Source organism: Equus caballus, chromosome 4 (assembly GCF_041296265.1).
Source record: "Equus caballus isolate H_3958 breed thoroughbred chromosome 4, TB-T2T, whole genome shotgun sequence".
NCBI lineage: Eukaryota > Metazoa > Chordata > Mammalia > Perissodactyla > Equidae > Equus > Equus caballus.
This window is the reverse complement of record NC_091687.1, coordinates 91,518,847-91,545,558: the sequence shown is the minus strand read 5'-3', so window position 1 is coordinate 91,545,558 and position 26,712 is coordinate 91,518,847. Positions and strand designations below refer to the sequence as shown.

The following is a 26,712-nucleotide window of genomic DNA, read 5'->3' as shown; positions in this document are numbered from 1 at the left end:
ATGGTGTATGATTGTACCTTCTTTGAGTAATTTGCCTTTTAAGAATACATAGTCTAGGGGCTGGCCCTGTGGCCAAGTGGTTGGGTTCGCGTGCTCTGCTTTCACAGCCTTGGGTTTCACTGGTTCAAATTTTGGGCACTGACATGGCACCGCCTTCGGGCCATGCTGGGGTGGTGTCCCATGTGCCACAGCTGGAAGGACCCATGGCTAGAAATGCACAACTATGTACCGGGGGTCGGGGGGCGGGGGTGGGCTTTGGGAGAAAAAGGAAAAATAAAATCTTTAAAAAAAAAAAAAGACTACATAGCCTATTATAATGGGGTGTGGGCAGGATGGCTATGGGGTAAAAGGAAAAAAATAAAAAGCGATGTTGTTTTCTTGAATCTTGTGGTACTCACTTTTAGACACTTTGATCCCAGCCAACTCTCTTTTGATGTTAAGTGTGGTTTGAACATCTGTTAGCTAAACTGATAAGTTTGTACATTTGATGTTCATGATTGAATTGATAAAGGTGTTTTTTTAAAACTGGAATTTATTGCCTATTTATTCATGAATTGTTTAAAAATAACTTTTTAAATGTTTATGAAAGTAAAACTGTGTTTTTGGTAAAAAAATATAATTAAGTATAAAGAGAGGAAGAAAAGTGATCCATTCTCCCAAATTAAAAGATAATCGTTGTTATCATCTTGTGTATATCATTCCAGGCCATATATGTGTATATCATTTCTTTGTGATAGTTTCCTTATGCCTTTTTTGTACTGGACATATCAGATACAAAACAAAATCAAGAACACACAATATGTTCAGTTTAGTGTCTTATCCTTTTCACTTAATTGTGAGAACTTTTTCATAGGTTAATATTCTTTAAAGCATATTTCTTAATATTAGCATAGTATTTCATGATATGGCTCTATTATATTACTATTTGACCATTTCCCTGTTTTTGGATATTTAGTTTGCTTCTAGTTTTTCATTGTTTTATATATAAAATATATGTTGCTCTGCCTCATTGCCCAAATCTTTCTCTTTGCTACCAGCCTTCATGTTTCTAGGAGGAAGATTTAATAGTCATTTAAACTGGCCATGAAAATGAATTTTTAGACAATACTTGATCAACATCAATTTTACTTTACCCTTTAGTCTCCTCATCATTCACCATAATTTATGACCTTTGCAGCGTTCAAAGAGAGTGAAAGAGATTCAAATTAATTCTTGTTACTGTCAGATCAAATTTATTTACAATAAATATGTGAACCTTGGAGATAAGTTGCTAAAATACATAGGTAATTGGACCTCGACATCGGGCCAGATCCTAAATCCTCATGAAAGATGCACCTTAAGTTCTTTTTGTTACATAATCTTTTCTGTAGGTTGAAAAAATTGTAAATCCTACCATGTTGACATTCTGAAGAATATATGGCTTAAAATAGGCTCTTGCAAAATATAGTATTGGTTCAATGAAATGTTGTAAGCATCAGTCAGGATTTTTTAAATAAAATGCTGGTAGTTCTTTAGTTGAATAGAGTTCCATTCTGGTTTTGTAATGATGTTCATCTTTTGCTTTAAAATACCTCCTCAGTTCGCTTCATTTCATCTTTAAGAGAAACTTCATTGGTGATATATAGATAAGAATTTAAGTCACAGAGTGTGGAGTCAGGAAGAGAACATAGGTCTCTTTCAACCTGATTATGCTTCTCCTTGAGCTCTGTTTTTCTATTTAAGGGAAATCAAATATGATATGCTCTGTATTTCACAGTGCTATGGTGTATACACACATATGCATGCACACACACACACGCACACAATGGTTGTAACTGTAAAATGAAAGTCTTTCATGTGTGGCATGTTACACGATTCTCCTTATTTCATAGCCAGGTTTCAGATGCGTATAAATTTAAATCTGAACATCTTATATTATTCTTTTAAAGACATTTTTGTATTATATATGTCTTATTAGATTAATTAGATTAATTTCTTACTGTTAAATTCTCTATAAACCATATAACTGAAATAAAATATTTAAGACCATTTAAAAGTGTTAAAGCATGCAGTAAAATCTTATTAGTTTGGATTCATTTAATTTACAATTTGTCATGAAATTAGAGAAGATTTATGTTTACTTACACTAACAGGGTGGATGGGGGGTGGGGTGCATGTGAGGGAGGGTTTGGTAAGAAAATTCCCTGAGAGGAAATCTCAAATTACTTAGCAAATTATTTTATTTTATTAAATTGTCATGTACGTTGGAAGTTACTGTTTACAGAGAATAAGCTGATATTCTAATTATTAGTTTCATTAAAACAGTTCCTAGGGGCCTCTACCTGATAACGCTTTTTTAAAGACTGGATCCAATTGCTGAAGGTACTTAAACATGACAAAGGCATTTCTTTTAAAATATCATATGTATTTAGATTGTACTCATTTTTGCTGCCTTCCTACAGTTTATTCTAGATAGTTTCATATGCTATAGTGAAAGCTAATTTATTTTTGGTGTTTATAGCGAAATTATTCCTTACTAAACCCTTCATTTAATTTCAAAAAGGAATCTGAATTATTTTAAGTTAATTTAGAGTACATGACTTTAAATCCTTTTCTTATTTTCCTTGACTATAGAAATGATATGGCCTTATTGAACTGTTTGTTCAATGTTAATTCTGGTATTGTCGCCTATGAAACATATAGTTTTAATTGGCCAAGAGCTATCCTATATAGACATTTCGATGAGAAGTGTGTCAGCTTGAAATAAATTTATGTTTGGGAAATTATTCTCTTAACGGCATTAACCTGAAAATGTCTGTGAATGCTTAATAATGAAAACGTTAGAATGGTTTGTGGGTAGATGGGTATCATCCTGTATCTGTGTGAGTTCTTGAGATAGCATAATAGTGAGCTGGAGTCTTTAGGCTGCAATTTGTACCCACCTTTCCAATTCTTGTAGTGGAGCCCTGATCTTTCTAGGACACACGTTGAGGCATTGGGAGAGAAAAAAATAGGTAAATTGATGATTAGCAGAAAGTGGTTTTGGATACCCTAAGGAAAATCAAGATGTATGAGTAGACTGGGAAAATGGGATTTTGGTGAATATGGAGATAGAGGAAGCTGGTAATACTTGGGTCCTTGAGGTAGAGATCACACCGGGGGGAGGCATTTTTCTGTCATCTCCAAATTATCTGTGTTTGAAAAATCCAAGTTACTATGAGTGCATTATTTGCAACTATCAATGGTCACAGAAGCCATAAAGTATCTAGGTTTCCCATGTTTTGTATCAGGGTGAACATTTTAGCCCAGTCTGAAACAGTGGTGCTCAGTGGTGGTGCAATACTACTTTCAGGGAGGCGTTTTAGAAATTTGTGGGGGAGATGCTAGTGCTTAGTGGGCAGGGATCTAGACGTCTTGAATGCCTGGGATAGTTCTGCCCCTTGGAGAATTGTCCTGTGCCTTCGATTTCTGAATGTTCCATTGGAAATTCATGCAGTTGAAAACTTGCTTACGCAGCCCAGAACTTAATTGTTTTATGTCCAAGCTGAAAGGATGTTTTGCATGATTTTAAGATGTATTGAATTTTCCAGGAATGCAACTGCTGTGTAGCGCTAGCCACAGCTATTGGATTTGTGGTGATTTAACATATAAGCTCAAGATTCAGAGTCTTATTACATCTTCTAGTGTGGTAGGTTTGAGCATTTACGTAATGAAAAGCCATTTTATTATAAATTAGTTTCTTTTTATTTCTTTTTTTAATATTACCCTTAGGGTATTGGTTAAAAAATTTTGTGTCAGCTTATCATCTATTTCCTTTCAGGATAGTAAAGGGGGAGTTATAAAATATGTGCTATAAAATGGCAGCATTGGGTCTGATAAGCGTGAAAACCACTGGTCTGAATGGAAACATCTTTTTTCATTGCTCTTTTGTGTAATCCCAGGTATTCCAAAGGATTTACATGCTGAAACTTTACATAACACATGGTGTAAGTTACAAAAATGAAATGCTATTGAAAGATAAGAAAGTGTTCCACCACCTTTTTCTGTATAACACTGGTATTAACGAAGTTTGTGAATCATTAGGAATATAATCATAATAATTGTTTCTGTTCAGCCTAACTTTACTGTGGATAATTTACTTTACTTTTAGAAAAGGGTTAAATACATTCTTGCATTTAAATTAAAGACAAGACATGGGCTTTGGTCTTGAAATCCTTGTGTATAGTCTTGTGTTTTTAAAGCTGGTGAAATCAGTTGTGATCAGCTGATGCACAGAACTTCCATAATGCTTCACAGAGAATTATTTTTGCTTTATTAGGGATTATGAGTACTCATGATTATGTTGAAATGCTGTTTTCTGAACAATAAGTGGAGATTTGTTACTTTTGATGAAAGAAAAAATAACAGGGTTATAGATATAATCCGACTTCAATAAAGAGGCTGATCTCATTATCACTATGTGAATTAAATAAAAAAAACAAAGCTTAGGATATTGCACTATAGCTTAATGAAAAATATTATACCAATATGTATTACACTGTCTCACAGTTTTAATATATTTGAAGTACCATAAATAAAATATGAATTAAGCATGGGTGTAAAATCTGAATTGCTTTATTTAAAACTTTCCAGGAGAGGCCATTGTCCTGCAGTGGTAAGCTAGTGAGTTAAATGGGTCCTTGGGATCTCGCCCTTAATCGGCTATATGTGAAGCCACTGAAGCTCAGAGGTCTCTCTGTGAGCCTCCCACTGTTTCTACTGTCTGGTAGTGGGCCAGTGTCTAGAAATAGGACTCTAGTTTTCTTCCTTATAAAAAGGGCCATAATTGGGTCACAAATTTTATTTTCATTCAAAAGAGGAAATGCGTTGAGATTGGGGTTAGTTGACATTTCCCAGGCCTTAGAAGGTTAGGTGGATTAGAAGATAGATTTTATTTTCAGACTTTTGAGTCTTTTGCTTTCCTTGGGCTTTGATTACATTCAAAGATAAATTTAAAGTCTCCCTTGGAAAATAGTGTTGGGGAGAATTTAAAGAACTGTCTTAGTTGAATTCAGGAATTTTATTAGTGATTAATGGATTTTTGGATAAACTACAGTTTTTATTGCTAAAAAGCACATATTAGTTCATAACAATAGGAAGAGGGGAGATTGATTTATGAATCTAAGTATTCGAGTGGTATTTGTCTTTCTATTTACCAAAGGAAATTATTTAGGTAAGGACATTGGCCTTGGTTACAGCATTTTAGCACATGAAAGTGGGATTGTCCACTGTTTCACTGTTAGAAAATATACTTAAAAAAATGTGCTCTGAACCCTGAATCAGGGTGAAAGTTAGGAAAGTGGACTAGAATATAATATATAAATGTTAATTCATCTTTGTTACTGTACATTAAACAACCAGATCTTTGTGAGTAATGTATACATTATATTCTCCAAATTACTTTTGAGAAACAACAACTAGCATTCATCAGCCTCTTATAATTTAGTTACAGATTTTTGATTATGGCTGCCCTTCAAACATGCCCTTCAAACATTTGTGAAAATCATCTTTTATTTATAATTTTTCCACCTCATTCCTTCTTGTTTCATTTCTAAACTTGTTGAAGAGAGGCCTATAATTGCTGCCTTTCGTTGCTCTCCTCCCACTGATTCCTCATGCCCACACAATCTGATTTCCATGCACTCCATGGGATGGTAGGTAATTGTAAGCCATGCTGCCAAATCTTGCTCCCTTGCCCAGGGTAGACATTAATTCACTCAACCTGGACTTGGTTTTGGAACCCTCCTACACACAGCACCCCAGGCAGCTACTGCCAGTTGATCAGAATTGGCACATGAGATGAAATCTATTTATCATTTCTGCACATGGTATCTTGGTTCATTTCTTCCTTTCCATTCCATTTCTTCTTTGTCCTTAATGATGTTCTTTCACTCCCCTCCTTCATCTAATGAATTTTTAAGCCTTCTGCTTTTTTCTCTTTACACATTTTTTTCCAGGAGAATTCACTGAGCTCAGATCTGTAATAGTCATTCCCAAATCAGCATTTCCAGCCAAGTCTCAAATCAAATCTGAATTTCAGGTTCAAACATCTAATTGCCTACAATTCCATGTGGTGATTCTACCATTACTTTCAATTGAATATGTCTGAAACTGAACTCGTTATCTTTCTTCCCCAAACTGCCTCTCCTTCTTTACTTAATTGACCATCATGGGTATTAATTTTCTGGCATCTGCATGCACCTTTGACTACTTTCTCTTTCATCGCTCAGTCAGTCACAGATGATCGGTTTTTCCCATGAAAGCTCTTGTATCTCAGACTGCATTTTTATGGCCAGTATCCTAGTTCAGGTCCTCATCATCTAATGCCACTGTCTCTCAAATTTGAGCATCAGCATCACCTGGAGGGCTTATTAACACACAGATTGCTGGGCCCCACCCTCAGGGTTTTTGATTTATAGCTCTGGGGTGGGGCTGAAAGAATTGCATCTCTCACAAGTTCCAGGTGATGCTGCTTCTGGGGAGGGGGGATGAGGCTACACTTTGAGAACCACTCATTGCCTCATGCATTCCCCATCCAGTTTATCTGCGGACCTTAGCCAGATTAAATTTCCTGTAACACCCTATTTTATTGCATTATTTCCATTTCTTAACAACTGTCCATAATGCCCTATTTCTTAACATTTCTTATCCAGACTCTTGCCTAGTTTCCAGGGCTCCTCACAATTAAGCATAATTTACCCTTCAATTTTTCCTTCTTACAAACAAGCTTGGTTTGGTTTCCTTTCCATCTAGCTAATGTAGACCCTTGCTCATGTCCCACCTCCATCATGAAGTACTCCATGATTACAGCTAACCTTGCTAAGTTTCCTTAATACTAAACCCCAAAAACACAATATTACTAACTCAGACTATAATCTCCTTAATGGTAGAGACCATATGTTTTCATCTCTTATAAAGCCTAGTATAGGATAGGTCAACATGGACTTAGTACCTAGGGAATTGATTTCTCTAGTTTATGTTATTCCTAGAGGTTACTTGATTTGGGAGAAAATAATTAAAAACACACAAACAAGTAGTTTCATGTGTTTGACCAGAGATCAGAAAACTGGGCTTAAACATTGAAACCGAGACCTTACATCCAGTACAATAAGCTTATAATGAATACCCATCCTTCTCTCCTTTGTAAACAATATACTGTGGGTAGTGGTGGCCCCAGATTTTCTGTACAGGAGGGTCCAGGAGCAGAAATCTATGGTGGTGGCAGTGGCGCAGAGAGCTAGGGGCAAGGGGACTTGGCTTGAAGTTCTTTTTGAGTAGCTGTCACACTTTTTACTTAGTATGTGATTTGACAGTTTGTGTGTTATGTTTCTTCCAAATCTTCCCCAAGCTACCCCAAAAACTGGTGACTTATTTTACCTAGTGACCAATATTTGACTTCACAAATCAGACAGTTAACACGTTTTTATTGGACATCTGCTGCGTGCCTAGCAAAGCCTGCACGGTATTGCCCCCTCTACCACCCTGTCCTTCCTCCCCATGCCTCCCCTTTGTTATTGCTTTTTCTATAAAGTCTAAAGGCTGTTTTCGGTTGTTTGCTCAGTGGGTGTCTGATAGCTTCTCCAAATGAACGAAGTGTGACTTCGAGGAGAACAGCTGACAGTATATGTTGCCAATACACCGTTTTATTCCTTTACTTTCATTTTAGGGGGCTTCGAGGGGGCTTTTAGGGAAAGTGGAGGCTCAAGCATGAATTCAGTCCCATCACACTCCCATTTAACACAGCTGTGTAAGGGGACGAGGGGATGTTAGAGATTTTCCAATTTGGGCCCTCATTTTACAGATGACATCAGCCATGGCCTAAGGCAATGACGTGTTTTTGAACAAAATCACAAAAACTAATTGCAGCAAAGCTGGGACTAGATGGGAGGCCCCTATGTTTCCAGCTTGGTCCTCTTTGCCTTTCGTGAGTCTTTCTGAAGAAACTTCTCAGGACTATTGGAATGAAATGGAAACAGGTTTGGGTGGTTTTGGTACTTCATTTGGGCTTGGAGATTTAATGCTGTTTAATTTATAGCTTTATCCCCAGTGAACAAAATACACCCATTTCTGAAACAAGCAAAAAAAAAATTAAGCTATGCATCAAAAAGCAATATCCAGAGGTAATTATTATTTTTTAATTTAAATTATAGATCTTATTTTCCTAAAGGCTTTGTGAAGTCTTGCAACTATTATTCAGGATATTAAGACATGAAATACCAGATGTATCTGATTCTCAATACTGGTTTTATGAATTGTCTGCTTAACAATGTGAGAACTGTAGAATATGAATGATGAGCTTGTCTATTGCTGTAGAGCTTCTGCAGCCTGGCATTGATGTTTGTTTTCACATAGAATGGAACATGAGCTGGTTTCCATGAGTACTTACTGTGAAGCAAACAATAAAATGGACATTATTTGCATATTATACCATTCAAATTAGAAATTTATGAAGATATATAAATCCCGTTGGAGCAATACTATTACAAAATAAACCATTAACTTGATGCTGTTAATGCTTAGGTTGCCAAACTCTTTGTAACTCTGTGCCTTCTGATTCAATATATATGGTTATGAATGTGCAGTTAAGGATTTTCATTCTAACATTGTCATTAAATTTAACATGTAAGTAGCCTCAGTTACATTGCCAGGTATCTAGACTGATGGCAGTCTTAAGATACATTATCCTTAGGTGATAGTGAATGTAACTGTCAGCTGAACATCATACTTAGAGTGTGTGTGTGAGTGTGTGTGTTTAAGTCAGGTTTGTCTGCCAAGGAGATGCTGCCACAGATGGGTAATGGCAAACTTACAGGTTTCTTTCTAACCCTGAGATTTATCCTAGTCGTCTTTCAACTCTTCTTCCAGTCAAACCCTGTACCTTTTATAAGCTAGGGAGCAGGACAGGGTTTATCCTGGAACCCATGCTGTGAGTCATTTAGTTCTAATATATTGTGTGTTGTATTTCATTGATTTCATGGATGCTTCCATTATTATTTTTAAGACAATCAGTGCTCTTTTTCTATTAATGAATTTATTGAAATCATAAGATTAATGGATATTTCTGTGGAGCTGAAAATTTAATTTGGCTATATCTTATTGTATAAGCTTTGGCTCAGCTGTCTAAATCCTGGCACACTCTGTCTTTTTCTAAAATCTGCTTGCATTATGCAGTTACATGTATTTTTCTTCTTCTTATAGCAGATCTTTATAGTTTCTTTTCAGTGTTTTAAACTAGCACATGAAAGTAATAGGCTTTATAAAATTGGACATGACCCACATCAGCCAATGGGAAAACTGGGAAGAGAATGGAGAAAAGGGAAAATCCCGAAGGACCTGACATTTTTCTAAGAGGCAAGCCATCATTTTTATTAAGTAACTTATGGAGATTGTTTAAGAAACACTGTAATTGGGGAGGGAATTATAGTGTGAGGATTATGCAAAGAAAATGAAGGAAATTGGTGTGTCCCCTGAGGTCTAGGGAATCTATGGAATTCTCAAGTCATGGTTGCATTTTCAAGCTTTTGTTTTTTCATAGATGAGGAGGCATTCATAAAATCATTCCAGCTTTTGGAGTCATTTCTGTTCACCATTCAAGGAACTGTCTTAAATTGTTACAGTGTCTCATCCTCCTCCTCCCTCTCTCCGCCTAGTTTACCCAGTTTCTGAAAACAGAATTTGGATATAGGTCATGTAACATAGAAGACAGGTGGGGTGTAATGAATTTATGCTACGCTTGCTCTGAGGATTAAGACCATGGTATTCACAGTTCCTAAGACTGCTAGAGTCAAGTATAAGGTTAGGAATCTTGGAGTTTCTTAAAAATTAGAAATTCTAAGAATTAGAATTAGAATAAGAATCTGAGAATAAATTAGAAATTTTAAGAATCTTAGAATCTAACTTCTTAGAAATTTAGAATGTGTCTAATAGGAGGAAAAGATTGCTAGACATTTAGTAAAGAAGAATCTTTGGACTAACCACAGCATTTGTTTAGAATGTTGTTTACTAAAACAAACAAAAATTTGTTAGGAGTCGTGAGTTGTTTTTGACCATGCAAGTATTATTTTTGATAATACTTTCAAATAAAGGGTTTAGGGCCATACTTTCTGTAACCAAGCAACTGCAGTGCTTGACTTTTTCTCCCATGTTTTGTGGTCAGTGTCCTGTCATCTATAACTTATTGACAAAAATGCTAGTGTTTGTGTTCATTACGATACGTTTGCTATTGGGACCGGCCCCCTGACTGAGTGGTTAAGTTCACACGCTCGGCTTCGGAGGCCCAGGTTTCCCCGGTTTGGATCCTGAGTGTGGACCTAGCACCGCTCTTTAGGCCATGATGAGGCAGCGTCCCACGTAGCAGAGCCAGAGGCACTCACAACCAGAATATACACCTATGTACTGGGGGGGCTTTGGGGAGAAGAAAAAAACAAATACATTTGCCTTTGAGAAATAAATGGTTTCAGAGAAGATTTTAAAAAGTATAGGGTACAAGTATGTGAAAAAAAGTATGTGTTTCTGTCTTAACACGTTTTGAAAAGAAAGTGTGTATGTATGTATAAGCTATAGAACCATACTTACTGAGCTTGAAATAATTTTGCAAATTTCATGGCAAATCTGATTGATATGGCTTGAAAATTTCTTTTTTATTTTTTCTCTTTTCACAAACTTTGGCAGCCCCTGAAGATCGGCTGGGAAACTCCCTGTGCTAATAGGCAAAGTGGCCTTTCCTGTGCTTCTCTTTAAAGTAGCCCTTCCTGAAACAGTGACCTTTTAGTTTAATAACAGTTTTATTTGAGAAAATGTTCAGATCCTGAGAGCTGAAAAGAGTGTTTTCAGAAAGGCCATTTTAAATAGTGGTCTCCAAATGGTCTTTTTCCCTCACGCACTTCGGATCAGACTGTCAGAAGGAATATATTGTTGCTTTCTGTATTCTATTGATTTAAAAACAAATAACATAAAACTTAGATTTGCTCAAAACCTATTTCTACACTGGTTTATTTTCCTGCCTAGGCTTTGATTTGCAATTTGAGATTTTAAACTCTTTATGCTAGGTCATGTTTTATCTTTTGTTATTTTAAATTCTCCACTGTATCTAAGGTAATTACCTTTTCAGCTGTGACCTTGGACATGCGACCCAAAAGTTGTAAATTTTTTTTTCTTTTCCGGAAACAGCAAGGGCTTTAGAAAGACAGCTGTGCTTTGGTCCCTTTACTGACCAAAAATGCTGTCAACCAGCTGGTCCCTTGGGCATGTCTTCTTCAGTGGCCTTGGGAGTTTCCTGCCTTGTTCGTTGCTGGTGCTTCCCTCCTCCCCTCATGGCCTCCCTAGATGATACCACCAGTTACCTGCATCTGTTTCTCACCCCATCCCATGGCAGGTGGCAGGGCCGAGCGTGATAGCCCAGAGGGTGTAGAGAAAGAAGACAAGCCTTGCAGCTACATTTCCTTCTCTGCAGCCTCTCCTGTGTGGCTTCCTTCCCAGCCACCCAGCTGCTCACCATTTGGCAGTGGCGTCCCTTACTGTTCCATTCCAGGTTGATCACATCATAATAAGAAGCTCACAGTTGATTTTTCGGCTTTTCCCCTGGCAGGAATCCCCCTATGTAAGAGGCATCAAATGCACTATGAGGATACGAGACCATTTTAGTAGCTCACTTAGAAAACTAATCTCATTGCTTCATACTTAGTCCTGGTATACAGAGGTCTTACAGAAGCTAGTTTTAATTGACTGAATGAAGTTCAATTGAATTGTGATTGAGAATTTGATTGAATTTTGCTTGAGAGAAATTTTGCTGTGGTAATTTGAATCAATCCGGGGGAATGGTGTGACTTCACACATACAGGCTGTGTGTTGGTCCTAACTGTTACGTTAAACTACAGAGTATAGTTTGATCAGGTAGTACTAATTGGGTTAAATGTTTGTTTCAGTTTTTGCTACGAATAGACCAACCTGCTGTGAACAACTTGAAAAACAGCAAGTGTCAGGTTGTTTTGTTGTTTATAAGAAGTGATGGAAATGTGAAAGTCATCACCTCGTGGAGTGCATAATCTAGAATTCATAGCCAGGTGACACCCGTGTAACCTACCCAGTCCTGTTTTTGGATGAGGAAATCAAAACTTGGGTTAACTGATTTATCCAAGTCTAGATAATGGAAAAACAAAGACTATTCAGACTCTTTGCTGAGCTATTGCTGTCTGTAATTTCTCTGCTGGTATTTGTATTGTTTTAAACCTTTAATAATGGAAAAAATCTTAAGATTTGCCTGAATGCATACAGAATTCTCTTTTCTAGTCTTTTTCTTGATTTTGTGTGACCTTTTCAAAGCATAGACTTGTGTCTTTCTCATGCTGGAGACTACAAAGTAGAAGAGAAGAAGGGGCCCTAGAGAATGTCCATTTGAGAACAAGCCTTGAGAACTCTGCTGCCAGGAGAGGGGTAGCTCCCCAAGCTCCCCCAGTTAGACCTCAGCTAGTGTTTACTCCTTTCCCTGATTCTGTGTCAGTCATTCTTTTTTTATATTATATTTCTTTTGTCTTGCTTTTTTACGGCTTTATTGAGATACATTTAACATATCGTAAAATTTGCTCATTTAAAATGTACAGTTCTGGGGCTTTTTAGTATATTTACATAGTTGTGCAACCATCTCACAATCTAATTTTAGAACATTTTGAACACCACCTAAAGAAATCCTCTACCCTTAGCTGTCCTTGTCCCATTCTCCCCTTCCTCCCACCCCAGGCAACCACTGATCTAGTTTCTGTGTCTATGGATTTGCCTTTTCTAGACATTTCAGATCAGTGGAAGCATACAATATGTGACCTTTTGTGTCTGGCTTCTTTCATTTAGCATAATGCTTTCAAGATTCATCCTGTTGTAGCATGTGTTGTAGTCCATAACTTTTTATGGCTGAATATCACACAGAATGGATATACTACATTTTGTTTATCCATTCATCAGTTGATGGGCTTTAGCTTATCTTCCCTTTTGGGTTATTTTGAATAACGCTGGTATAAATATTCATGTACAAGTTTTTGTGTAGACATATGTTTTCAATTCTTTGGAGTATATGCAGTACCTAAGAGTGGAATTGCTCGGTTATGTGGCTTAGCGTTTTGAGGAACTGCGGAACTGTTTTCTGCAGTGCTTGCATCATTTGATATTCCCATCAGCAGTGTTTGAAGGTTCTAATTTCTCCACATTCTCACCAACACTTGTTATTGTTTGTCTTTTTGATTATAGTGGCTTGAATTGTTTTATCATTGTTGTTTTGATTTGCATTTCCTTAATGACAAATGCTGTTGAGCAATTTTGCATGTGCTTACTGGCAATTTCTTATACCTTTTTTAGAGAAATACCCTTTTATATTGTTTGCCCATTTTTAATTTTGTTGTCTTTTTATTCTCTTGTAAGAGTTCTTTGTATATTCTAGATACAAGTCCCTATCAGCTATGTGATTTTCCAGAATTTTCTCCTGTTCTCTGGGTTGTCTTTTCACCTTTTTGATGATGTCCTTTGATGCTGTTTCTTTTTTTTCTTTCTTTCTTTTTTCTTTTTGAGGAAGATTAGCCCTAAGCTAACATCTGCTGCTAAACTTCCTCTTTTTTTTGCTGAGGAAGACTAGCCCTGAGCTAACATCCATGCCCATCTCTACTTTATGTAGGACGCCTGCCACAGCATGGCTTAACAAGTGGTGTGTAGGTCTGCACCTGGAATCCGAACTGGTGAACCCCGGGGCGCCAAAGTGGAATGTGTAAACTTAACCACTGTGCCACTGGACTGGCTCCTGATGCTGTTGTTTTCTGATAGTCCACAACTGAGAGAACACATCCATATAACCTTTCATGGATCTTCTTTATTTGTTATTGTGCAATGTCAGCTAAATTAAAAAATTCTTTTTGCATATCCTATTGTAATTCATTTTTTGCATATGCCTTGAGGCAAGGCACTTATAATGTCGAGATCGTCAAATAAAGTGTCATTGCAGAGCAGAGACAGTGCTGTCTAGCAGTCCATCTCATAGGCTCAACCCCTGGAAATAGCAGTTAGGTCCCTGTGTATTCCTAGATCCTTCCAAGCGTTTCTGGTGCTTTCTTGGTCGTAATTTTGGGTAATGGGTTTGCGGTGAAGAGGAAATAGTCTCTGCTTATTTCTTATGGAAGGCTCTTCAGGAGTATGTAAAATTTGTCTAGTTTATTTGCTATCATAGCTGTAAGAATCTTTACAAAACATATCTTACAAAATGTTCTAATAGGAAAGACCAGATGTTTCATATCAAGTCACCAGGTATTTAGAAAGCTCCAGAGCTCCAGCCGTGTTCTCAGCACTGTTCTCTTTCCAGTTGTTGGCACCTGAATTTGAATGACACATGTTCCAAAAAATGTTTCAAAATGTTCATAAATGCCTTTTTTCGTAAATCCTGGAAAAATGAATGTACATACAAATGGTTTTCTTTTTGTAATAAATTATTTTTCAAATGTTTACTTGTTGAAGTGAGAATGCTTTGGTGTCCTTTTCCTCTCTGAAATCCCTTCCTTACAGCTTCTCCTGCCCTTATATGCAATTGTCAGACTTTAATGACAGGACATCATTTTAAAGAATTTGTGCTTAATGGCTCAGTCCCCACTGGGCAGTAAGCAGCTCCTTGAGTTTATTATAAATTTTGGCAGGTGTGGAGATTTCTGGGTCACCAGGGACCTCTTGATTAAATTGCTCCTGAAGTGACTAATTGGTCTTTTCCACAGTGCTTAGGTGGTTCCAAGGAGACACTGACCAGCTGGCAGGACTTTACCCATTAAGATCTCCTCTCAGCTTTGTTTTCCTGAGTATTTTCTTGCTTTCGTTTTTAAGAGGTCACTTATTTTATCTCCTTCTCCTTTCAATGTTTCTAGTTTCTGATGAAGAATTGAAAAGAAGAGTGGCTGAGGAGCTGGCACTGGAGCAAGCCAAGAAAGAATCCGAAAATCAGAAACGGTGAGTTTTGTAGTATCTGAGAGAGATTTTGGTGACTTGTCTTAATTATCAAATATTGTTAGGGAGGAATGATTGTAATAAGACTCGTTATCTGTGTTTGGCTGAACTTCAGAATGTGAACTTGGCCACTTTCAGTTTTGGATTGTGCTTATTAGAGCCCTATTTTACCCTCTTTCCAAACGATTGTAAATGACCGTTACATCTCTCTTGTGGTTCTTCGTTGCGTGAATACTGAGCCCTCTTTTCTCAATAAGTGAGAAGTAGTTCTTGAGGATTCTCTAGGCATTTCTCAGGCTAGTTTCTTTCAATGAATGTTTATGATTGAAGATTATGTTGTCTACTGTGGGTACTAAGGTTAACAGTATTGTAGCTAACAGTGAATGTCGTATGTTATATATAGTGTCCATATTAACAAATAGCACTAATTAGTAACACACTCACTTAAAAAAACTGAAGACATTACAGAAATACGTAAGGTTGAAAAATGAAAATCCTCCATAATTCCGTTCCATAGGGATAACCACTCTTGGAACATTTCATTCCTCTGTATGTCCTTCTATATTGTTGTTGTTATTGACACTGCTACTGAGAACAGCTAAAAGAATGTTCACTGAAGGGTTTTTGTAATAATGGAACACTAGAAGTAATCCGGATGCCCAGCATGGGGGACTGGGTGAATGAATTATGGTTCATGCCTACACTGGATATAGACAGTCAAGTAGATCCTTGTGTACTGATTCAAAGGGATGTTGAAAAGCTGTAAACTGGAAAAAAAGCAATGTTCAAAACAGCATAAATAAAATTTTTTTTGGTAAAAAGCACTACTTTTTAAAGACTTAAAGTATATACTTATTCATAAAAATATGTGAATGCATTTTAATCCAAGATAGTCAAGTGCTTCCCATCTGTGCTCCTTCTGAAATTTGCATATAGCACAGAGCATTGTTATTATATGATCCTGTGAATGTCTTTGTGTTGCTGGCACTAAACGCAGTATCTCTCACCTGCAGATGCTTAGTATGTGTTTGTTTTTGTTTTAGATTGCTTAACTGTTTTGCTTGAGAGAGCTAAATGTAAAGAATCTTTGAATTGGATTCTAGTCCTACTGGCCATAGGACCTTCAATATGTAATTTAACCTCTTTGGGCCTTAAATATTCATCTCTAAAGTGAGGGGTTTGAAAAACATTCTCTGATATTTCTTCTCTTTTGTTGAAGTACTAAGCTAGTGCCCATTTGCTTAAAACCTGTGGGACAGGACATGAGTTTTAGATTAAGACCACCATTTTGTTAGGAAATAGACAAAGCACATGGCTTAGGGATTTAAAAATCAAGATGTAATTAGTACTGCTAAAGGGTCTGTGTATATTTCAATAGTTTCCTGTGCAGCACTTTATAATTATTTAATTGGGTTAGGTTGATAAAGTATGTAATTAGATAGTGAAGTTTAAATATGCAAAAAATTTCAGGCCATTTTCATTAAGAAGCAAAGAAAATCAATATGTTATGGTCGAATTTCTTGTCTTTGAAATTTTATTATTTTTGACTGAACTTTATTTTAATAAGGATTTTTTAGTTAGACTCTCATATTTACTTGGCTTATTATATTTCACACAGGATTTTTTTGTCTTCCTTTCTGCTCATATGGTACAGGCTAGAATAATTCATTATGGTGAGTTTTTTTTTTCCTTCATTATTCAACTCCCATTTGCTCTGCCTTGGTCTATGAAAGGTAAAGGGCAGATGAGATGAATAAAAGGTGCCAGCGAGAGCCAATTTCGTCTCTCATGTGGACTGGGCTTGGCAGCCTAGCTGTGACCTGGACAAATGACTATTGATAAAGAGTTTATTTTCTGTCACCTTTAAGGAGAGCAGAGGGTGGTATAGGCTTTTATTATTTTTTCTTTTAAAAAAATGTTTTGTTTGAAGCCTTCTTCATGAAAACTTCTAGCTGTCAAATCTTGGCAAAAAGTGTGTGTTCATCTATATGATAGTTCTTAGAAGAATCAATAGCTATTTTTTCTCTCTCTCCCAGAGAAGGAACTTTAGAAAAAGCATTAAGAAAGTTTTATGTGCAGTCTTTTAAAAATAACTTTTTGGAGTCAGAAAGCATTTATACATTATTCTATGTGTTCCCTTAATTGAATAAAGCCTTATAAGCGGTTTTAGAAAATAGTTCCTGTGCCATTGTACTGTCACTTGTTCATGACCTGCTTACCAGATTGTCTCTTTTCATGCCAAATGCACATGTAAATGTAAGCAAGTTCTTAAGCACTTAAGATTGGGACATAGGCACACATCCATGTAAGGAATTGAGCTTGTGCAAAAAGGGCTTTAGAAATTATTTCAATTGTGATGTTTTTCTTCACAGAATATTTATTTTTGTTGTTTAACCTGTTTATTTTGGATATTTCTAAGCACATTCAAAAACAGAGAAGAGTGCAATGATCCCCTTGACCCATCACACTGTGTCAGCAGTTCTTGTTTCATCTGTACCCCTGCTCACTCTGCCTGTGTGCTGAGTGGTAAGGAGAAGCAATAACATTTTTAACAGCTTGGGGAACTTTGTGGCAGGGAAATATTCTGCAGTGTCTTCTATCAGGCTAGTTTAAATAAGGACCTTGTTTTAGTTAGGTTTTTTCTTTTGGTTGAAAGACTGAAACTTAACTTAGGAAGCAAGGACATTTTGAGAAGCATATTGGGTAGCTCAAAAGAATCAAAAGGAAGACTAGAGAACTACTAACTAGGGAAGAACTGGGTACTACTGAAACTGTACACAATGGGGAAGAAGTAATGCCCCAAAGGAGATCAGGATGAGGGTTCCATAACAAAGGGGAAAGGATGGTGGGTAGCTGAATTTCATTGAATTGAAGATGCCATCGATATTAAGAAGCATTGTATTGATGTACCACTAAGAAAAAAATTGCTGCAAATTATGACACAGTAGTTTCTCTCTTAGAATTCGCTTATTGAAAGAGCTCAGTAACACTTTGAATTTTTAAGATTTCACTTGTGTATTCATAAAAGGGAAAACGTAACCAAAATACGTTAAGTTAAGGCAGCAGTTCTCAATTGGGGGAGATTTTGTTCCCGGGGAGATATCTGACAATGTCTGGAAACATTTTTGGCTGTCACAACTTGTCAGGTGTTATTGGCAGCTAGTGGGTAGAGACCAGGGATGCCGCTAAACATTCTGTAATGCACAAGACAGCTCCCACCTCTACCGTCCATCCCAAACAAAGAATTTTCTGGCTTAAAATGTCCATAGTGCTGATAGTGAGAAACCAAGGGTTAAGGTGTTCTTAAAACCTGTCCACATTGGCCTCATTTCTTCTGAATCACTTTTTGACTGAGGGTCTTGATGTTCTTGTTTTTCCAGACAATATCATACTCTATGCCAGTGAAGCCTTGGCAACACAGCATTCTTTAAAAGATTGCTCCACTGTTGTTCCTGGGATTTTTCCAGGCTGCTGACATCAGTTTTGTAAATTTTGGTGCTTATGAGCAGGCTATGGCTACTGTGCAGGACTGCTGCCTGGCAGACAGCAATAGTAAGATGCTTTCAAGAATGTGAAGATGTGGAAAAATACGGTGCTAGAACTGTATTTCATCAATACAGTCCATATACACCCTAGAGCATAACATCTCTTGGATTGAAAGTAATTTCTCGAGTTTCTGCCTTAACTCCCACCCAGTGCAGAAGCTTTTTACAGCATCTCTGACTGGTAGTGCCACGCTCATTTAGATCCCTTTCATTTAAACTGAAGATATTTCATTAGGCTATTTAAAATTTATCTGAACTCCTTTAAACCGCCACTCCTTTAAATCGAATATGCAGACGTGGCACAATTAGAAGTTCCTTTAGTGTAGAAGGTTTCTACTAGGGCACTAGGACTGTGTATGTTGTCTTGTTATTTCTAAAAAAATTTGCACCTGGAATCTCAATTCAATTTATCTTAGATCTGATTCTGTTTTATGAGAATCTCGAGTAATTTGCTTAGTTAACAAAATCATGCCAGAAAATCCCTGACATAATATTAGTACACAAACTAAAATTGTTGGATCTAATTTGGAATCAGTTTTGCTTATCACAGCATCTAATGGATGGAATAGTTGTTTGGGGTATTGGGAGTCCAGAGTAAATTAAATGCTCATGTCACAGTCTGTTTTTCCTCTGATACTCTATTGCATGTTGTGGATTATAGCTGCCCATGTTGTGTTGTAACTATAAGCAGGCCAATATAGCAAGGACATAATATGCTGCAGTTTTGAATATAGATTTTTAAAACGTGATTTACTTCTCTGCTGCACCCTACCTCCAAAAGTCAGTCTCTGACAGCAAGAAAAATGTGACTACTTCTGACCTCTGACCTTTGGCATTTGAATTTCACCTCTTTACCTATAAAGCCAAGTGAAAGTGTTTCAGTTTTAATAACCTTTCCTCAAGAAACCGAGAAAAAAGGGAATAGTTACTTTATGTTGTAACTAGCTGTACATCAATGAAGATTGCTTGCTTGCTGATTTTAGGTGGATGTGAGTTGAGGTTTTACCTTATTTTTAATTACTTGGAAAATTACATCAGATTTGTGAGACTTAAAATAATTAATGTGGTTTAATAAAGTAGTCATAAATTTTGTCAGGTAAATTTTGGGTAAGTTAGAGTATAGCACAGTTCATTTATTTTTCCATTTGTAGCATCAAATAAGGGCTTAAAACTTAATTGTACTTTTTAGTTTCTCATAGAAAAGGTAAAATTCATAGGGATGGTACCTTCTGTTCAAATTCATTATGCATAATAATTTATCTCAATTTTATTATTAGATATTTTCAGCCTTTGGAAGAAAAAGCTGAAAAAGGAAGGAGGAACGAATCCACTAGAGATAAACAGCATTTTATGGGTTAGCGTCACATTGAAAATACATAATGGAGGAAACCATCTGCCTAGTGTGGTGCCTTGCATATAGTAAGCTCTCACAAATATTTGTTCAATTGAATGAACCACTAGGACTGGAAAATCTTGACCATCTTCTAGAAAGGGCAGTCTTCTCTCTATACATACACATATATATTCCACATTATAATAAAAATAACAGAAAAATTAAATTATGCCTTTAAAATCAGACATTAACTAGAGACTATAGATAGTTGTCTTATAAATCTTTGTTTTAAGTTAGTGTAGCGTTTAACATTGTTTTCCAGTTGTAGACATGAATTATACAGTTGTTATGAAATTACATACCTCAACTTGTGTGTAATCCCTAGGTGTATAGTAATTAAAAAAAACTTTCAGGGAACAAGTACTGTTGATAACTAATACTTATCAAAGGCTTATCACAAAAGTGTAGTTTTGAAGTGACCTTAAAAGATCAGTTAGTAGTCGGTATTTTCTTGTGGCACTCAACGACTGTCACAGCCAAACAAGTCTCACTTCTGATTTACAGATATTTGCAAAGAAGGTGATTACAGAAACTTGAGTTATAATTCTTCAGTGACACACACCTGATGTCCAGGTGTACCTTCTACCACCGCTGTGATGTGAGCGTATTTCCCAGCGTCTGGCTCCAATAGGGCTAATGGAGAGTTTGTTGGCATTATCTGCAAAATGTTCCTGTATGTGCTCTGACATTTGAGAGATTCTTCTGTAGTATAAAAATCCCAATATATCGGATTAATTTTCTTATCAACCCCATTGAAGCCCTGTTCTTTAAAAAATGCATATTGCATTGCTGTTGTTTTATACCTATACTTTTCTATTCCATTCTGCTTAAAAGTAGATAAAGACTTAACCAGTTCTGAATGTAACAGGAAGACCACATCCTAGCCGTCTGATGCTTCTCACGGGAAGATGATTAGAAGTGCTGTGTATGTACTAGGTATTGGAATCTTGTGCCATCTGCTATTTTCATCTTTTTTCTTCAAGTGACACTTTTCTATTTTTAATAGAGACAACTGCTTCCTATAACCAACAATTATAGAAGGTTGGATTATCCAGTCTGTCTTTTATTCTCATCTCTACTTCTTTTTCCAAATCCAATTTTCTTTCCTATTGATGCTACACCATTGTAGAATCCTACCCCGAATTCTGTTTGAGAAGCTATTTTTACATGGTAGGAATATTAAACCTAGAAAACCAGAATCAATCAAGCATGCCATAGACATCTGTAACTTTTTCATTGGTTGTAATAGCAGCAGTGATGTTCCGACACTTCTTGTTCAGGTGTTTCTTTTGACAGTAATTACAGCGTTTTCTCTCATGAAGCATAGTGTTTGAAGTAATTTGTGCCAAAGTTGGTTTCTGCATTTGGAAGTTTCTAGGAATTGGTTTCTGAGTGTTCTGCAGTTGGAGTGCTCCTTGCTGAAGTTTCTCCATTACCCGGAACAGTCTAGGGGGAAGATGGAGTTGCAATGTACTCTATAAATCATTTATTATTCCTTACATAAACTATTAATGTTTATTGTCAATGTTATTATTGTTTTATAAAAACAGATGACTGAGATAGAAGTAAGTAAAGTTTTTCAGCCAGCTGCAGAACCAGGACCTGAATTTGAATTGCCCCATAGCCCTACGCTGTCTACTGCTGGTGATGGAATCCTATTGTCTCTCACCATCTTGCAAACATTTATTCAAAGGAGATCCCATGTGGAACCCCTATAGAATGCTGATTTAAGAGCCGTCTGGTTATGGCTAGGAATAGGGACTTAGAGCTTGTCAGCCTGTTTTCCCCCTTTTTACTTCCTAGAGACCTGGGAATCATCCTTGCGGGCCCTACTGCTAGTTAGGGCTTAGTTTGAGAAGCCTCCGGTCAGGCTCATTGCCTCTCAAATTTGGACAATTTTTGTGTGAAGAGTATACTTTTCTATTCCAGATAGCGTCAGCTGGATAGAATCAGTTCTATTTCCATTTTCGAGTGTGGGTGGGCAGTGACCTGATGTCCATTTCCTTGAGTCCAGAAGTCCGTATTCATGGACAGTGGTCCATGTAGGCTGGGCCTTGCCCTGGCTGAGCCCTCAGTCCTAGGCCTCCTGGGGAGCCATCTGCTGATCCTGTTGGTAATGAATGCTGTGTTAGGAAGAGTGTTAGAAGAACGTGAGATCCTTCTGCGACAGTTCACTCTGGAAACAGTGGAGAAATATACAGAGAGGGTCCCTCTTTCCTCTCCTGACCTTAACAGCTGTGCCAATAGAACCTCCAGCTGAAAAGGAGTGTGGGTAACCTAGTTGTAAATCAGATGTCAGTTTTGTCTCAGCATTATCATGTTTCCAAACCTTGGCACATTTTTATGCTTAAGTAGTAACCCCTCCCTCCACCTTTCCTGATGGGAGAAAACTATTTAAAAGAGAGTAGCTCATCTTAAGTTTCTGTTAAATATTTTATTGCGAGAACCCATGTTTCTTTGCATCCCATTCTTATGCAGAAGCAGACATCATTTGTCTTTGATGAAAATTTTCCTCACGGTTTATAGATGACATCCACATAGAATATGCACACTGGGTCACATTATCTGTTATGAAAACGATTCCAGAGTACAGGACCCATATACCCAAATAAACTGAAAAAAAATTAAAAACAGTAATAGGTGTGGTTAGCTTGTATTTGTTGTGTGCCTAGCACTGTTCTGAGGAGTTTATTCAGTTCATCCCCACAACGCCTCTGTTATCCCCACCTTGTGAGTGAGGAAACTGAGAGGTAAAGAAACTTGCCCAAGGTCGTGTCTGATCAGTGGTGGGCCTGGGATCTGAACCCAAGTCTCTGTCGAGTTCATGCACTTCACCATCCAGCAGTACTACCTTTCTCTGTTCTAGGGGATGCTTTAAGTTTTTCATTTACAATTGTGGGAAGACTAACAAGCATTTACTTGGATTTTCACCTCTAAACCGTTAGTAAATAAAGGATCTCTTGAAAATGACCTTTGTTGTGTGCTACTGGTTATTAGATCTGGGTAGCTGCTCAGGATGATTTTCTTTTTTATTAAGATTATGATAGTTAACAACCTTGTGAAATTACAGTTGTACATTATTGTTAGTCGTGTTGTAGGTACACCACTTCACCCTTTGTGCCCTCCCCCCATGCCCCCTTTCCCCTGGTAACCGCTGATCAGTTCTCTTTGTCTATATGTTAACTACCACCTATGAGTGGAGTCATACAGAGTTCGTCTTTCTCTGTCTGGCTTATTTCACTCAGCATAATACCCTCAAGGTCCATCCATGTTGTTGTGAATGGGACGACTTTGTCCTTTTTTGTGGCTGAGTAGTATTCCATTGGATATATATACCACATCTTCTTTATCCAATCATCAGTTGCTGGGCATTTAGGTTGCTTCCATGTCTTGGCTATTGTAAATAATGCTGCGATGAACATAGGGGTGCATGGGACTTTTGGAATTGCTGATTTCAGGTTCTTAGGATAGATACCCAGGAGTGGGATGGCTGGGTCATAAGGTATTTCTATTTTTAACTTTTTGAGAAATCTCCATACTGTTTTCCATAGTGGCTGCACCAGTTTGCATTCCTACCAACAGTGTATGAGGGTTCCTGTTTCTCCACAGCTTCTCCAACGTTTGTCACTCTTGGTTTTGGATATTTTTGCCGTTCTAACAGGTGTAAGGTGATACCTTAGTGTAGCTTTGGTTTGCATTTCTCTGATGATTAGTGATGATGAGCATCTTTTCATGTGTCTATTGGCCATTCTTATATCTTCTTTGGAGAAATGTCTGTTCATGTCCCCTGCCCATATTTTGATCGGGTTTGATTTTTTGTTGTTGAGCTGTGTGAGTTCTTTATATATTATGGAGATTAACCCTTTGTCGGACAAATAACGTGTAAATATTTTTTCCCAATTAGTGGGCTGTTTTTTTGTTTCAATCCTGTTTTCCCTTGCCTTGAAGAACCTCTTTAGTCTGATGAAGTCCCATTTGTTTATTCTTTCTATTGTTTCCTCAGGATGATATTTTTTAAACTTCCTTTAACTTAGCACCAAAATCTTTTGAGAATTTGTGTTTAAAGTTAATATTCTTTATTCAGGTAGGCTTCAGCTTACTATTAAGTGATTATTTGTGTACACATTTTCAGTGATGGTGGCAATTTGAATTTCTCGTTAGCTTAAGATTGGGACGTTGTTCTTAATAGCACAGCGGGGGGTGGGTGTGTGGAAGCAGATGGCAGCCTGCCTCCTAAACTGTTGAGATGCGTGTCTGCTTCTGGTCAGTGAGGCACAGGTGTGCTTGCAGCATTCTGCTGAGGTCAGTGGAGCAACCTGGGCCCTTCCATGGCGCGGGAGTGTGTCAGCTTCCCTCCAGGAGTCAGGAAGCAGTCAGAAAGTGCAGCATTTACTGTAATAGATGATTGTGGAGTGGAAATCATAGTGCATTTCTCCTTCTATTTTCATCCTCAGACTTTTTTTTTTGACAGAAGACTTGGACTCATTCTGTTGTTTTGTATTGGTTGTGTTGCTTGATGTGTTGACTTTTTGGTTTGTAGTATTATTGTAGTAATTGTTACTGTTTATTTGCCTTTTGTATGATAGTCAAAGTATTTTTATAAGCTGTCACATATAGTCTAGAAACTTATGTTTTTAAGTCAATTTAAAAAATTAGCTACTGGGGCCGTTTGCCTTTGGCACTAGAATATGGAATTCCTCCATTGAAATATGTGCAGCAAGCACAGGGGCAGTTTATTAGTGATATACTTTTTATAATTGCTTCCTTACACATAAACGTATACGTGTAGCTCCCGAGGCTTAAGCCATTTCATTTGGAAATATTTTCAGGTTATCCCATTAAAAAGATTTTAGTGTAATTTTGGCGTCAAATGTAAAGTATAAAAATAGAGGTTAACTATATAAATCCTTCAATTAATGATTGAAATTCGAGTTCCTTCACAACTTCTTAGAACCAATCTTTTAAATTACTCATTTCGTGGTGCAATTTTGTAAATGCTGTTTAAATTAAAACAAAAATCTCTTAAAAGTCTATAAATTACAATTTTGCTTTCCTGATAGCTTGATGGATTAAAACCAAACCAAAAAAAGTCAGCTGAAACCACTAATTTAATATGGGAAATGTCTATTGGTTTAAAAATCATTACCCAACAGGGTTTCTGTAATTTTTATTATTTCTGTAGAACCAGGTGGGTTTGACTTAGATCATTCCTCAAACTACTGAAAACGTGGATAATAGTGACTTGTTAAAAAAGAAAAATTTACAAGAGAAATATACATCTATTGAAGAAATTCAGAATATACAGAAGTATAAATAGTCAGGGGCCGGCCCCCTTGCTGAGTGGTTAAGTTCGCGTACGCTGCTTTGGTGGCCCAGGGTTTCACCTGTTCGGATCCTGGGTGCGGACCTAGTGCCACTCGTCAAGCCATGCTGAGGTGGTGCCCCATATAGCACAACCAGAGGCACTCACAACTAGAATATACAACTACGTACTGGGGGGCCTTGGAGAGAAGAAGAAGGGAAGAAAAAAGAAGATTGGCAACTCGTGTTAGCTTAGGTGCCAATCTTTAAAAATAAAAAGTCATCTTTCTCCTTTTCCTCTCTTTATCTGCTCATTCCCCCATAAAGTCACTCACATATTCTTACCCTGGGGGAAATTTATTCTTAACAGTATTTTATATAGTTTTTAAACAAAATGAGATTGAAGTAATAATGTTGTATAACATGCTTTTTTTCCCCACACAGTCATATACTGTGGTGCTCTTCCTATGTACAGTATTTTACAGATCTTGAGTAGACTTTAGATCTGATCATATGTGCCATTTAAGAAGACTTTACCTGAGAAAAGTAAAAATAGTAATATATAATAAGAAGAAATAATATGTAATTGTAAAGCTAACAGTTTTGAACACTTCCTTTGTCCCAAGCACTGGTCCGAGCACTTTGCACATATTGATCATTTAATCCTAACAGCAGCCTTGTGAGTCAGATTCTGATCTGCTGGGATCCTCACTTCCTAGATGAGATGCTGAAACACACAGAGATTCGCTTGCTTATAGTCACGTTCCCAGAAAACAGAGGAGTGGAGATTTGAACCTAGGCCATGCAGAATCTGAAGCCACACTCATCATCACTCTACTAGACTCTGTCTCAGAGGCTAAGTTATTTTCTGGTCCAACAGTGATGTTGCTTATTATATATTAGTCTGAATGCTCTATCTGAGGCTTTTTTGATGTGGTTTACTGAAGATTTTCATTTTTCAGGTTTCAGTACAGTCAATTTTGCCTTGATTGTGGAGCTCATTAAATAAGGAATTTAGTTTTGAAAAGAATTCACAAATGAAGAGACTTTTTTGGTATTTTTGTTTAATTCACATGAATATATTTTGAATTAAACCTGTCAAAATACTGTCAAATACTGAGTGAAAATTAATATTTCTGTAGATTTTGCTGTAAAATGTGGGAAATTGTGTATTTCTTTATGAATATACCTGTCAGTTGTACAATTCAGTTTTTATAGACTTAAAGAAAAGGAGCCCAAACTATTGTCCAAGTGAGTTTCTGTAACTTATTTGTACAGCCTAGGTAGGTTTGGCTTAGAAATTACTTTCTTCAAACTGCTGAAAACTTGGATGTTAGGTTAACAAAAATTGAAGGTAACATCAGAATTTTGATTTCTGATAATTCTTGCCTTTATGTCTGTCCTTTCCTCCTTCCAGTTAATTAGTCCTAGTGTCTCTGCTTTTAAAATATATTGCAAATCCATTCTCTCTCACCATTGCCATCCTTAAGC

The 26,712-nt window shown here is 37.0% G+C and overlaps 1 protein-coding gene across 6 annotated transcripts in view; it reads left to right on the top strand.

The window, feature by feature from the left end:
• CHCHD3 (coiled-coil-helix-coiled-coil-helix domain containing 3) overlaps window positions 1-26,712 on the top strand; it is a 269,706-nt gene that overhangs the window by 37,303 nt on the left and 205,691 nt on the right. For all 6 annotated transcript variants that reach the window (XM_023639702.2, XM_014739337.3, XM_070265825.1 and 3 more), the window contains exon 3: window positions 14,904-14,985. In XM_023639702.2, the coding sequence (XP_023495470.1) occupies window positions 14,904-14,985 (82 nt within the window). The remainder of the gene's footprint in view (window positions 1-14,903; window positions 14,986-26,712) is intronic.